This window comes from Odocoileus virginianus, chromosome 12 (genome assembly GCF_023699985.2).
Source record: "Odocoileus virginianus isolate 20LAN1187 ecotype Illinois chromosome 12, Ovbor_1.2, whole genome shotgun sequence".
Classification (NCBI taxonomy): Eukaryota; Metazoa; Chordata; class Mammalia; order Artiodactyla; family Cervidae; genus Odocoileus; species Odocoileus virginianus.
In genome coordinates, this window is record NC_069685.1 from 3,997,605 (window position 1) to 4,012,862 (window position 15,258).

At 45.8% G+C, this 15,258-nt stretch overlaps 1 protein-coding gene and 1 long non-coding RNA gene across 2 annotated transcripts in view; one reads left to right on the forward strand and one right to left on the reverse strand.

Annotated features, from left to right (window-relative positions):
• The window catches only part of TMEM131L (transmembrane 131 like), a 174,238-nt gene extending 163,969 nt beyond the window's left edge, over nt 1–10,269 (reverse strand). Inside the window, 2 exon segments of the mRNA XM_070474735.1 lie at nt 9,339–9,409; nt 10,087–10,269. Of these exon segments, the coding sequence (XP_070330836.1) occupies nt 9,339–9,409; nt 10,087–10,210 (195 nt within the window). The 5' untranslated portion in view covers nt 10,211–10,269.
• Nucleotides 10,270–10,427: 158 nt separating this feature from the next.
• Nucleotides 10,428–12,873, forward strand: LOC139037728 (uncharacterized). The gene is made up of 2 exons (XR_011490571.1): nt 10,428–10,932; nt 11,397–12,873. It is a non-coding gene; the product is annotated as an uncharacterized lncRNA (long non-coding RNA).
• Nucleotides 12,874–15,258: the final 2,385 nt, after the last annotated feature.

The window sequence follows — 15,258 nt, forward strand, 5'->3', positions numbered from 1 at the left end:
GTACATTGAACTTCCAGATGTCCAAGCTGGATTTAGAAAAGGCAGAGGAACCAGAGATCAAACTGCCAACATCCACTGGATCATCAAAAAAGCAACACAGTTCTTGCTTTTTGTTAGTCTGTTTCTGCTTCATTGACTACGCCAAAGCTCTGACTGTGTGGATCACAATAAACTGGAAAATTCTTAAAGAGATGGGAATCACCAGACCACCTGACCTGCCTCCTGAGAAAAGTGTATGCAGGTCAAGTAGCAACAGTTAGAACCAGACAAGGAACAGATTGGTTCCAAATCTGGAAAGGAGTACGTCAAGGCTGCATAATGTCACTCTGCTTATTTAACTTATATGCAGAGTACATCACGCAAAATGCTAGGCTGGATGAAGCATAAGCCAGAATGAAGATTGCTGGGAGAAATATCAATAACCTCAGATATGCAGATGACACCACCCTTATGGCAGAAAGTAAAGAATTAAAAAACCTATTGATGAAAGTGAAAGAGGAGAGTGAAAAAGTTGGCTTAAAACCCAACATTTAGAAAATTAAGATCATGGCATCCAGTCCTATCACTTCATGGCAAATAGATGGGGAAACAATGGAAACAATGACAGACTTTATTTTGGGGGACTCCAAAATCACTGCAGATGGTGACAGCAGCCATGAGATTAAAGGATGTTTGCTCCTTGGAAGAAAAGCTATGATCAACCTAGACAGCATATTAAAAAGCAGAGACATCACTATGCCAACAAAGGTCCATCTAGTCGCAAAGCTATCATTTTTCCAGGGGTCATGTATGGATGTGAGAGTTGGACTGTAAAGAAAGCTGAGCACAGAAGAATTGATGCTTTTGAACTGTGGTGTTGAAGAAGACTCTTAAGAGTCCCTTGGACTGCAAGGAGATCCAACCAGTCTACCCTAAAGGAAATCAGTCTTGAGTGTTCATTGGAAGGACTGATGTTAAAGTTGAAACTCCAGTACTTTAGCCACCTAATGCGAAGAACTGACTCACTAGAAAAGACCCTGATGCTGGGAAAGATTGAAGGCAGGAGGAGTAGGGGACGACAGAGGATAAAACGGTTGGATGGCTCACCGAGTCAATGGACATGAGTTTGAGTAAACTCTGGGAGCTGGTGATGGACAGGGAGGCCTGGCGTGCTGCGGTCCATGGGGTCGCAAAGGGCATGACTGAGCAACTGAACTGCCACGTCCATCCCAAGCTCCCTAACTATCCCTTCCCCTCATCCTTCCCCCTGGCAACCATAAATTCATTCCCTAAGTCTGTGAATCCCTGTTTTGTAACTAAGTTAATTTTATCATTTCTTTTTAGATTCCACATATAAACGATATCATACGGTATTTCTTCTCTAACGTCACTCGATAGCAATTTCTAGGTCCGTCCACGTTGCTGCACGTGGCATCATTTCACTCTTTTTAATGCTGAGTAACTGGACACCGCATACATGTAGCACATCGTCCTGATCCACTGCTCGGCTGAAGGACACCGAGGCTGCGCCCAGGTCTTGGCTATTGTACACAGAGCTCCAAGGAGCACTGGGGAGCACGTATCCTTCCAGATCATGTCTTTCTCTTGATACTCGCCCAGGAGTGGGACTGCAGAGTCATATGCCTACCCTGACCTCTTAAATTAAAACTGTGATTCCTCTTGTCCAAATCTTCCTCCAGTCTGCCACCACATTATCACTGCAATTTTTTCTACTTCTCATTTCTCATCCATGTGCCTCCAGTAAACGGGCAGCTCAGTGAGGGCAGTGCTGTTCCTTCCTGTTCCCCATGACAGCCCAACACCTCAAACCGCGCTCAGCCCACAGTACGCGTGCCATGACTGTCTGCAGGCCTAAGCACAGTCTGTTTCCTAAACACTAGTGAGAACTGCCCCAAACCCGTCAGAAGGCTATTATCAAACAGACAAAAGAGCACAAAGGTTGGAGAAGACGCGGAGAAAAGGGGACCCTCGAGCACTGCTGTGGACTGTGACGGGCTGCGGCCACGATGGAAAACAGTACGCAGGTTCCTCAAAGAGCTAAAAGCAGAATACCATATGATCCAGCAATTCCACGTCTGAGTGCTCACCCAAAGAAACTAAAACACTAACCTGAAAATATATATATATATATGTGTGCATCTAAGTTCACTGCAGCATTATTTACAGTAGCCAATACAAAGACGCAACCTAAGTTGTAATCTAAGTGTCCACGGATAGATGGATGGATAAAGAACATGTGGTATGTATATACACTGGAATATTACTCAGCTATATAAAAAAAATGAAATCTTGCCATTTGTAACAATATGAACAGACTTTGAGGGCATTACGCAAGGAGAAATAAGTCAAAGAAAGACCAGATACCGTATGAGCTCACTTATTTCTGGAATCTTTAACAAAACAAAACAAAAAAAACAGAACACCAAGTTCACAGATAACAACGAATAGATTGGTGGTTCCCAAGGGGCAGGGGATGGGGGTTGGGCAAAATGAATGAAGGATGTCAAAAGATACAGACTTATTTATAAAATGAGTAATTTGTCGCAGGGATATAAAGTACAGCCTGGTGACCACAGTAAATAATACTGTACAGCATATTTGAAATTTGCTGACAGTAAATCTTAAAAGTTCTCATCACAAGAAAAAAATTTTTGTTACTATGTATGGTAATAAATCTTAACTAGACTTATTGGGCCTTCCCTGGTGGTCCAGTGGTTGGGACTCCAGGCTTCCAATACAGGGGGTGTGGGTTCAATCCCTGGTTGGTGAACTAACATCCATATGGCATGGCCAAAAACTAAAAAATAAATAAAAATTAACTAGACTGACTGTGGTGATCATTTTTCAGTATCTCAAAATATAGAATCATTATGGTGTAAACCTAAAACTCATGGAACATTCTATGTCAATTATACCTCAATAAAATTTTTTTCCAATTAAAAAATGTTAATAGGAGTAGATATAGCTATTTTTTAAAACTCAATTAAGCAAAATTTTAAAATTTGAAACTGAACGTCCAATTATTTCTCTCAGACACAGGCACTTTCATCATCACCACAGTATTTTTCTGGTCAGACCGTGCTAAAACTCGTACAGGAGCAAGGGAGCCAAAAGCCCAGTCTCATGCTGACATCTCCGGGGTTCAAATTCCACAACTGCTGCGCGCTTATCACCTTGGACAAGTTACTTACCCACTATGTGTTCTCAATTTCCTCATCTGAAATCAGCTCTCAACACTTCATGGCTTTTGGATGAGCTAGCATTCGAGTGTGTTATAGAATGCAAAAGACTAGAGATCTCTTCAAAAAAATTACAGAGATACCAAGGGAACATTTCATGCAAAGATGGGCTCAATAAAAGACAGAAATGGTATGGACCTAACAGAAGCAGAAGATATTAAGAAGTGGTAAGAATACACAGAAGAACCACACAAAAAAGATCTTCACGACCCAGATAATCACAATGGTGTGATCACTCACCTGGAGCCCGACATCTTGGAATGTGAAGTCAAGTGGGCCTTACGAAGCATCACTACGAACAAAGCTAGAGGAGGTGATGAATTCCAGTTGAGCTATTTCATATCCTGAAAGATGATGCTGTGAAAGTGCCGCGCTCAATGCCAGGAAATTTGGAAAACTCAGCAGTGGCCACAGGAATGGAAAAGGTCAGTTTTCATTCCAATCCCTAAGAAAGGCTCAAACTACTGCACAACGGCACTCATCTCACAGGCGAGCAAAGTGATGCTCAAAATTCTCCAAGCCAGGCTTCAATACTGCGTGAAACCGAGAACCTCCAGATGTTCAAACTGGTTTTAGAAAAGGCAGAAGAACCAGAGTTCAAATTGCCAACATCCACTGGATCATAGTAAAAGCAAGAGAGTTCCAGAAAAACACCTACTTCTGCTTTATTAATTACAAAAGCCTTTGACTGTGTGGATCACAACAAACTGGAAAATTCTTAAGAGAGATACCAGACCACCTTACCTGCCACCTGAGAAATCTATGCAGGTCAGGAAGCAACAGTTAGAACCGGACATGGAACAACGGACTGGTTCCAAATTGGGAAAGGAATACAGCAAGGCTGTATATTGTCACCCTGCTTATTTAACTTATATGCAGAGTACATCATGTGAAATGCCAGGCTGGATGAAGCACAAACTAGAATCAAGATGGCTGGGAAAAATATCAATAACCTCAAATATGCAGATGACACCACCCTTATGGCAGAAAGTGTAGAAGAACGAAAGAGCTTCTTAATGAAAGTGAAAGAGGAGAGTAAAAAAGCTTGCTTAAAACTCAACATTCAAAAAACTAAGATCATAGCATCCGGTTCCATCACTTCATGGCAAACAGATGGGGAAGCAATAAGCAATGACAGACTTTATTTTCTCGGACTCCAAAATCACTGCAGATAGTGACAGCAGCCATGAAATTAAAAGACGCCTGCCCCTTGGAAGAAAAGCTATGACAAACCTAGACAGCATATTAAAAAGCAGAGACATTACTTTGCCGACAAAGACCTGTCTAGTCAAAGCTATGGTTTTTCCAGTAGTCATGTATGGATGTGAGAGGTGGACCATGAAGAAAGCTGAGCACCGAAGAACTGATGGTTTTGAACTGTGGTTCTGGAGAAGACTCTTGAGAGTCCCTTGGACTGCAAGGAGATCAAACCAGTCAATCCTACAGGAAATCAGTCCTGAATATTCATTGGAAGGACTGATGCTGAAGCTGAAGCTCCAGTACTTTGGCCACCTGATGCAAAAGAACTGACACATTAGAAAAGACCCTGATGCTGGGAAAGATTGAAGGCAGGAGGAGAAGGGGATAGCAGAGGATGAGGTGGTTGGATGGCATCATCGACTCAACGGACATGAGTTTGAGTAGGCTCCAGGAGTTGGTAATGGACAGGGAAGACTGGTGTGCTGCAGTCCATGGGGCCGCAAAGAGCTGGACACGACTGAGTGACTGAACTGAACACTCAAGGGTTTTTAAACAATGCCAGCAGTATTCATCCCATGTTAGTATTTTTTGACATTAACAGTGGAATCTGATGCAACCAAAAATAAACCTCTATGACAAAAAGCTTTCCAAATACGAGGTGGTGCTTCCTGGCCTGGAGCAAGAGGCTATTTCCTTAGTACCTGAGATACTCACTCTGTCATTTCCTGTTTCACTTTCCACCGATTTCCGTTATCTACACGCTCAGGCTCAGGAGGGTAAAATAAACTAGCTATGGGATTTTTAAAGGCAGAAAAGTTTCTTATTCAACACTGTACTATCCGAACCCAGGTCAGCTGTTTGCTAGATGGACCAACCAGGCCAGAAGAACGTGGCCTCCCCATCCCATTCCATCCCAAGCCATCCCAGACCAACACGCTTCTGGACCAGGTAGCAGCTGCTCCTCCTCAGCAGTCACGTTCATGGCTGAGACCCTTAGGAGTGAGGCTTCTCACCCCAGCAAAGTCTGAAGAAGCTAAATTAATAAATTCTAGACTGCCCTTCTTGTCCCTAGAACTAATATAGAAATGTGATTATTAATAATAAGAACTCAATGCGTAAGACAGTCCATCAGCAATCTTTGAGAAAGACTAACCTCCTAAACAGGGAACTAGACAAGACACGGACCACTCTCCTCTCAGCAGGAAGAAGCCCTAAATGCCTACTGCAGATACAACATCGGCGCCACAACGGGGCCACCAGGCGTAGGGGAACCCAATCAGGGCAACAAGGCACACACAAGACCAGGAAAACAAATCCACACGCTCAAAGAGCTCAAAGAGGGAAGAGAAACGGAGACAGTGCCAGTGCCACGGCAGGGGTCAGAAGGACTGGTCTTGGATAAACGGCAAGGCGATAGGATTCGTGCTTTCATTCAACAGACCCATGTCAGGCCTGGCTAGCCAAGGGGCACGAGTGTCCCCAAGGACTGAGAGGCCACGGACAAGGTCGGAGTACAAAAGGCCTCAGGCCCAGAGGAGGTCAAACGGTTCACAGGGAATCCCAGAAGCTTCTGGTCTTGGAGCAAGAGTAAGAAGGTGCACAAAGCAGTGTCTTGCACACACGCAACTACTTCTTGACAATAAAATATCTGACGAAAGCATCTGCTTGGGAGTTGGCATGGTGAAAGCCTGGATGAAGCACAATCAGGGGAGAGGGAAAATTCTGTAAATCTAATCGTAAAATAACATGTTTTCTTCTTCCCTCTTGTTATCAACACAGATCAAGTTTTACTGTCCTTAGACCAAAATATTTTACAAAACAAAACAGTATATAACAAAAAGATATGAATACTATAACTTACCTATGCAATTGCTGGGCACATAATAAGTGTGACTTGCTCAGCTGTGTCTGACTCTTCGACCCCAGGGACTGTAACCTGCCAGGCTTCTCTGTCCAAGAATACTGGAGTGGATTGCCAGTCCCTTCTCTAGGGGATCTTCCCAAACCAGGGATCGAACCCAGGTCTCATGCACTGCAAGCAGACTCTTCCAATAGTCTGAGCCTCCAGGCAATTGCTGGGCACATACGACATACTACATAACTACAGTTATCTGCACTGGCTCAGCCCCTTCAAAGCGGGAAAGCTGTTCCACACTCTCCAGTGACTAAATACAGGGGTCAGATGAGAATACTGCCAAAATAATACGAAACCTGTATCAAGCACTCACTAAGTTCAAGGCACTTAAGCGGCACAAAATCCTGAGATCAGCACCACGATTAACCCCGTTTTGAGGATGAAGAAACAGAGGACAGAGAGGTGGCCAAGGATGGCGCTCTGAGTCAAATCCTGAAGTCTGGCAGCTTGTAACAACTCAACTGTATCTGTTTTTACCAGTGATGCATTATTCAAGTTCTTGGTCCATTAAGAGAGCCATTAGAAAAAGAAAAGAAGAAAAAAGGCCCAATCGACAAAAAACATTTCCAAAAGAGATAACTGTATAAATAACAAGTGTTGGCCAGTGTTAGTATAACACCACATCTTCGGACACTCCTATTTTACCAATCACTGACAAATCTTGGCTTCCGAAGCCATACATATCCTTAAGTCTTCCTGAAAGCAACCCAACTTACAAATTCATTAAGCAGAAAACCTTCAAATTTAAATAACACCTATAAATAGCCTACTTTGAACAGACTCCATAACACACGAGGGAACTTTTTCTGAAAAAATTCAAACTACTTTGAAAAAAATTCTCTAAAAATAACTCTCTTTAGAATTCTCTGCAGTTTACACTTATACTCACAGATAGACAGACAGACAGACACACACACACGTGCCATTTAGATAGATATGCAGCTTAGATAGATAAATATAAATAGATCCATATCTATCCTTACCCCTACCCAGGTATATGCACGGTAAAACAATTTCAAAAAAATACACAAATACACGGAGATGAAGTATTTAGAAAATGATTTTGAACATCAGTTTCACTTTCATTACAGCTTTGATTAAAATAGCTTAGGTATAAACGCTTCTATAGTGAACATTCCAGAGACACAGCTTCTAAAATTCTAACACTATTTTACCAAAACAAACTATATTATACATATAAACAAAACCAGAAATTAAGAATTAAATAAAATCACTTTTGAGCATATAAATAAAATCATTCATCATCTCAGAGACTGACATTTCCACCTCTGAGGACAGTGACTGAGCCTTCAACTACGGCTGTAACAAATGAAAGTCTATAATTTACTTTCCTTTCAGTCTGGGTTGGCTTTCAACACTAACCAGTTAAGAGGTAGAGGGTACAATTGAGTAAAAATGCAAATATGTATAGATATACACCAGTGCTTCTCAACCCAGGCAATTCTGCTCCCGAGAGACATTTGGCAGTGTCTGGAGACATTTTTAGCTGTCACAAAATGGGGGGGGGGGGGGGGGGGGACGACAAGGGGGAGAGAGAAGAGCCACTGGCATCTAGCGGATAGGGGCAGATGCTGTAACTGCGTGACAGCAGGACGGCCCCACAATAAAGAATTCTCCAGCCCTGAATGTTACTAACACCTCTGTTGAAAACTCTGATATACACAAATATGACCACACTTTATTTGTTAAAAGTAAATATGTCAAATATGGTTCTTTCATCAGGAACTGAATGATTTTTATTTTGTTCTTTTTATCTTATTGCATTTTTAAACACTACACATTTGCCATTTACAATGGGGGGCAGGGATCCATTTAGGAATAAACTTTTAAGAGAAGGACAAACTGTTTGATCCCCATCCCGACAGGACTTTTTCTCCAAGGACTGGTCTTATTCAGCACCCTGGCCTTCAGCGAAGGGTCAGGAAATTTTTCCTCTAAAAAAATTACCTCTCCACCTTGAAGCTGTTATTCATTAGCCCTGTATTATAACGAATATTCCAAATATCTAGCAGCACTCCGAAATGTAAAACTGCACAGCCTCACCAGTCAATTTCCAGCTACACACCCTGTTTTCTAAACAGCCACAAGAGACAACATAGAATTAAGTGCTACCACCAATGGAGGAAGTAATGAACATCCTCAAAATTACCACACACAAACTATTCCCTGAGGATTCAAACCACTCCCCCACCTACCCAAAACATGCATCTCCCATGCAGTGCAGGCATACTGTCGCTGCTAAAAGACAGTCAACAATATTTAAATGTGTGTATCTGCAATCAATGAAAATTTCTCCTAAAGTTAAAAAACCTTAAACACAAAGGCTTTGCAGTACTCTGTGGCAGTGGTAAACCCTGGATGATGCCAAATGTCCCGCCAATCCTCACCAACGATTTTTCCACGTGCCATCATTATATCGCATGGGGTGGGGTGGGGGCCTTAAATTCGAGTTCTTAACAAGAGGCTGTATGTTAACACAAATTAAAGGCACTTGGGAAAGATCCAAGATCACAATCCTTTAAAGTCCCATCTTCATCCAAACAAAGATACTTAAGGCCAATGGCGTGGACCACTCAGTAACATTTCCGAAAGCAGCACTGCATCTTCCGGTGGTCCTCAGGCACACAGCCTGGCTCACCGAGAGATCAGGGCACGGGCCCCTCGCCCACCCTGGACCACAGGCGGCCGAGGGGCCCGCCCTGTCCCTGGGCACCGGCGCCGCGGGCCGCGGCCCTGCTGAGGTGGCCTCGGCTCCCACCTCCTGAACTTGGGGCCGGCGTGACTCACGCCCTGTCACATGGCGCGGGAGGCGGCCGTGCAGGCCACCGTGGCCAGGTGTTCAGGCTCGGCGCGACCGTTTATTTGTCTTGCAAAGTGGCCCGAGCGCCGGAGCCGCGGGGGGGCCGCGGCCTCGGAGCCTCCCCCGCCTCCCGCAGCCGCCCTGTCACCTCGGCCGTCCTCACCTGAGTGGGCAGCAGGAGTTCCCCTTCCTCCGCCTGCCACAGCTCCACCACGTTCGGCATGGGCTCGATCGCTGCACCAACACCAAAAAACACACGGCGTTTTTAATGCACGGAAAAGAAACGCTTCCTGTTTCCCGATCGCCTCCTCCGTGCACCCGCCTCACCAAAACAAGCCTCCCTTCCCCTCCAGAAGCGGAGGCCACCCGAGAAGCCAGCCGCGGATCAGAACACAATGCACCCGGTGCGAGCCGGCAGCCCCTCGGACTGTGAGGCGACGGCGTGCGGGCTCGCGGGCTCTCGCGCTGGGGGGAAGGCAGGCCACCCCGCGGGACCCCGCGCTCCGCATCCCGCAGCAGCTGCGGCGGGCGAGTGCGGGACGCGGCCCTGGCGGCCGGGCTCGGGGAACAAAGCTGCAGGAAGCCGGGCCGCGGCGGGGCCCCAGCGCGCGCCACACAAAGCGGGGGCTGTGCCCGGGGCGCCCGGGGCCCGCGCACAAAGGCTCCGGGGCGCGCGCGGCTAGCGGTCCGCGCCGCGGTCCCCGAGCCCCGCGACTGCCCAGCTTTCGGGTGGCCGGAGGCGCGGGAGCGGACGCCTCGGGGAGCGGAGGGCACCAGCCCGTAATTGCCGCCGCTCTCCTTCCCCCTTTCCCGTTCCTCCCCTCGCCCTCTTACAGATCTCAGCGGTTCCCCCAAAAGAAAGAGGGGGGGCGGGGTGGAGCGGGGAGCCCGCGGAGCGGTGGCAGGCTGACCTTGTCCCTGAGCCCCTCCCGGGCGGCCGCAGGGCAGGAGGACGTGGAAGACGCCCAGCAGGAGGTTCACGGCCGCGGCGGTGCGGCGGTGCCAGCCGGGCTGCGGGCGTCGGGGCCCCGCCATGCTGCTGCTCGCGCTCCTCTCGGCTGCTCGCCGCGCTCGCCGCCCGCTCGCTGGCGCCCCGGCCGCCTCGCCCGGGCCCGCCCCCGCGCCGCCCGCCCGCCCCGCCCCGCGCCGCCGCGCCGCCCCCGCCCCCGCCGCCGCCGCAGCTGCTGCCGGCCCGCCTCGGGCGCGCCGCTCGCTCCGCGCGTGTGCGCCACAGATAGGGAGGGACGGAACGCCGAGGGGCGCGGGGAACGTGGACAATGCGAACGCCGCGGCCGCCGCCCCGCCCCGCGCGGAGCGCACGGCCGCGGGCCCGGCGCGAGGCCCCGAGGCGGGGGCTCCGGGCATTTTCTGCGACCGTGACAGGGGCGCTGAGAGCCGGCGGGAGGGCTCCCGGGCCACTGTCGCCAGGAACTTTGGGGTGGTTTCCGCTTGGTTTGAGCACGCGGGCCACGATCGCCTTATGACCCACGGGGACGCCCGGTGGTGGTGGGTGGTGGGATGCGGCGTCGCCCAGCGGGAGGCCCTGGGCAGGATATTAGTGGAAATAATGCACTGCTTGTCCGGAAAGGCGAGTGCAGCCACATGGCTACTGCCAGTCTGCAGCGAGGGTATCCGGTGGCTGCGAAGTCTGTAATTTAGCATAAGAAGAGTTCCCCCAAGACCCGAGCGGCTGACCTCAGCGCCGCGTGGCGGGGGCGCACCCGTCACCCTCCGTGGAGACCGTCCAGTTGTGACAGGTGGGGAAGCCTCTTCGGAGAGGATTTACAGTTTCAAAGACCCTGCACACACTCCTCTTCGGATTCCTATTGCAAAGTTTAGCCAGCCTCTTCTGAAATCTAGCTGGGGTCTGGGACATGGTCAGTTGCCTGCCTCTAACATTCCCGCGGAAATATGAGTGATACTCGGAAATGTGTTTTCCGGCTCCATTTTTTGGATGCCTAGAACCAAAAAGTACACATAAGATCGGGGATGTCTTTTAAGTTAATGCTGTGCCAACGGTATCAACAGCACGGGTTTATTCAGGAATCCATTTACATAAGCTAGAAGTATTGGCAGTCTTAAGATATTTTTAGTTAATTTGCTGCTTCCAGAGTAGCTTGTATGAAATTCAGAAAGTAAGAGCAATGTAAAGAGGGGAAGTGACTGGGGCACACCTGTCTGCTTACATTGATCCTCTGTTTAATTGCTTCTGGTGCCTTAGAGTCTAGACAATGGCAAAGCAGTGGTTGCATAGCAGGACAGATGCAGAGAAGAACTAAATCAATTATGGATCCTCTCTTTCCCAAGGACATAATACAGTACTGTAAACCCAGCCTCACACTGGGCATAACTCTAAACAAGGTTAAATAGCCTAATTGCTTGGCCAGAACTTAACATTTAAGAAGATTAGCATAAATATAAAACCTCCATGTTAAAAATAAAAAAGCGTGTTGCATTATCTACTCTGTGGTATTCTCCTATCCCTTACCTTTTCCCCACGTTGCCTGCCAGCATCTCCCTTTCCTTAGCAATAATCTCCAGTCCCAAACCAGCATGTCCCTTTTTTCTCTTCATTTCACTTCTCTAGGTTTGCTCTTGCCCCTTTGGCTCTGAAGGTCTATCTTCTACTGTGTTAACGAGGCCTCTTAAGAAAAGAATACTTGCCTAGTCCACTTAGGTAGTAACTGCACCTTCAAAGTTTGTTTTTACATGAAAGTTCCCTCATTGACCTGTTTATTTACAATCTGTATTTTTTTCTAAGACTTTTTTGAAGTAAATCATTTTTAAAGCCTTTTTTGAATTTGTTACAATATTCTGTTTTATGTTTTTTGGGTTTTGGTCAAGAAGCATGTGGCATCTACTTGACCAGGGATCAAACTTCCACCCCCTACATTGGAAAGTGATATCTTAACCACTGGACGCCAGGGAAGTCCCTACAATGTGTATTTATGTCTTCTGACCATGCTACTTAGAAAGAAAAGCAAGCAAACATCGGCAACCTAACAGGTTTTATTAAATAGTTTAAAAAACAGTCACAGGCAAAAACTTTTTTTTTTGCTAATTTCTAAACTGTTTTACTTTTCACTGAAACTTTTTCACACCAGCCAATACCATAGAATCAATGAAAATGGCTTAACAGATAGAAGAAAATTGCTATCGACAGTATATAAATACAGCTGTATTTTGTATTTCTACAAGCTTTTTAAAGGTCAGCTTAATTTTTCAAGTTGTGGTCTTGTGGACTTTACGGAGTTGGTAATGCTATGTGACTGTTGTTCAAAAGCCAGAAGTATGTCTGCAGTGCCATGGGGTTGGAGAGGGATACAGGATTACACAGCTGTCTTCTTAGATAAATCTGACCTACTTAGCCTTCTCTGGAGGTATTTTTCATGCTGACTCATGAACAACAGGAAAGTTACGGCCCATCAAGTAGCATCCCTGTTTTGAAGTAAACTTCTCCAAAAAAGCCTCCTGTGCTGTTCATGATGTATTTCTGTTATTAAGATAATAGGTATCCTATTAGAGCTAGAAAAACTGCTATTAAATAGTGGCCTAACTGCCTCATTTTACAGAAGAAACTGAAGCCCAGAAGAGGTGAGAAATGTCCATGTTACAGTGGCATGGTTATGCAGAAGTATGTATGAAATAATGGTAACTGAAAAAAGTTAATGTAAACATGATTTAACTTGATATGCAAATTATATACAGAAGATTAAAGCATGGAAGAGACATAGGAGGTAAAAAAAGAGACATTTTACCAGAGTATATCACTTTTAAATTAGATCTATAGATTTTTTAAAACCACATCTAAGAGCAACTAAATCTACCTTTACTTTAAACATGCAAGATATTGGCCATGCTTTTGACTTACTTTACCCTTGTTTTTTTTTTAAAGATTACAGATGAAAACCAAGCAAGTTTATAAATATGAGTTATATCTCATCCTACAGAAAATTGATGGGGAAAGGTCAAGCCCAAATCATTTATCTCTAATCCAGAGAAGATTGAACACAGCAGGTTACAAGGTGGTTGTGAAGGTTAAATGAGATACTGTGGGGTGAGCATCCCATGGATGGGCTCAGTAAACGCTGGCAGCGGTATTACCATATGCTCGCACTGTGGGGAGGCACCAGACTTTCATGTACATGCTAAGTTTGACACTGATGTTCAGTTACTTGCATTACCTCATCATTGCCATTCACTGTCATCTCTTATCACTCAGACATGCTGGAAATGGGAATGATTAATGAAATGTACACAAAACAATTGCTTTCTAGTTCATCTGTTCATTTACATTTATGGCCTCACCCCAGTGGAGACAACAAAACTAAGTCTCCTATCAAATCATCACTGCAGTCACTGCTGGGACACAAGTCTCTTCCTTGCCTGGGAAGAAAGGCACAGAAGGGATGGTTCTTGAGCTTAGCAGAAACCTAGGGATTATGGTCAGGAACTCTTAAGATGCAGACCACCCCCATGACTCAAGAGGACCTTTCTCTTTATTCCAATTTATCTCACCCCTGGAATTCTCTACTGCTACATGTTTAGTTATGATTAAATGAATGAGACATGAATTTAAAAAAAAAAGTAGTCACCTTCCCAGCCTCGTTTGCAATTTGGCATGGCTATTTGGCCAACTACTGGTCAATGTGATGTAAGCAGACTTCTACTGGTATGGCTTCAAGGAAAGTTATTGTTTTCCTGATGAAGCGGAATAGACAGCTAGTACAAGAGTTTTGCTCTGTGTTCTTCTTCCTGCTGGCATATAGATGTGATGCCGTGAGGTTTGGCAGCCTTCAGATAAGCCTGAGGAAGCAAACACCTGCTGAGGATGGTGCATTGGAAAGGTGAAGTGTTGATCCTAGAGGATTTCTAGAATTGCTGGATTGTCTACCTTTCAACATCTTGTTTGTAAGCAGAAATAACCCCTTCTTATTATAGGCAAGTATTCTGTTACTTCCAGTCAAAAACAATCCCAAGTGAAGGAAAGAAAAAACTCAATACAAAAATGGAAGTAAACCATAATCATTTACAAGAACCAGTCTCAAAGATATTAACAGAATGCTCATATAACAAGAGGAAACAGCAAAGTAATACTCGGTTTGTTTTACAAGTGCAAGTTAAAAGAACCATCATATCATTTATGATATCAAATTAGCAAAATAAATAAAAGCAACAAAAATAAATACTGATTAGATAGCTGCAGAGAAACAGTGTTTATTACTTAGTAAACTAGTTTATTCTCCAGAGAACAGCCTGTTCCCCCCAGGGCCGTCCCTGTAAGTCTGTGGGAACTGCACACCCAGCACATGTGGCAAATAGCTCTTTATACCATCCACGAGGCTGTCCTCACCTCCTCAACCTACTTTGCAGCCATTTCCTCCTAAGCCCAACCTTTGCAAGGAAGAAGACCCAGGGCTTGGTCCTGTATTCTTGCTCTCTCTCTAGATCCAGCCCTGTGTCTTTAAATATTCTTTATAAGCTGAAAGTCTCAAGTTTAGAATTTTAGCCTAAACCTAAGGTTCCACACTTACATATCCAACTGCCTGCTTGCCATATCCATTTGAATGGCTAAGAAGTGTCTCAAACTGAACATGTCCAAACTCTTGATTGCACCCGTCCAAACCTGTTACATCCCTGCTCTTCGTAACCTCCCGTCCATGGCAGCGCCATTTACCTATGCATGCCTGCTCAGTTGCTGCAGTCGTGTCTGGCTATTTGTGACCCCGTGGACTGTAGCCCGCCAGGCTCCTCTGTCCATAGGATTTCCCAGGTAAGAGTACTGGAAAAAAAAGAGTACTGGAGTGGGTTGCCATTTCCTCCTCCAGGGGCTCGTCCCGAGCCAGGGGTCAAGCCTGAGTCTTCGGTGTCTCCCGCATTGTAGGCAGATTTTTTACCCTCTGAGCCATCAGGGAAGCCATCTACCTAGTTGCTGAAGCCAAAAGCCAAGGAGTCATTTTTTAAAAAAAGGGTATAGTTGCTTACAATGCTGTGTTGGTCTCTGCTGTACAACAAAGTAAATCAGCTCTACGCGCACATATACCCCTCCCTCTTGGGGCTCTCTCCCGCTCCACCTGCCCCGT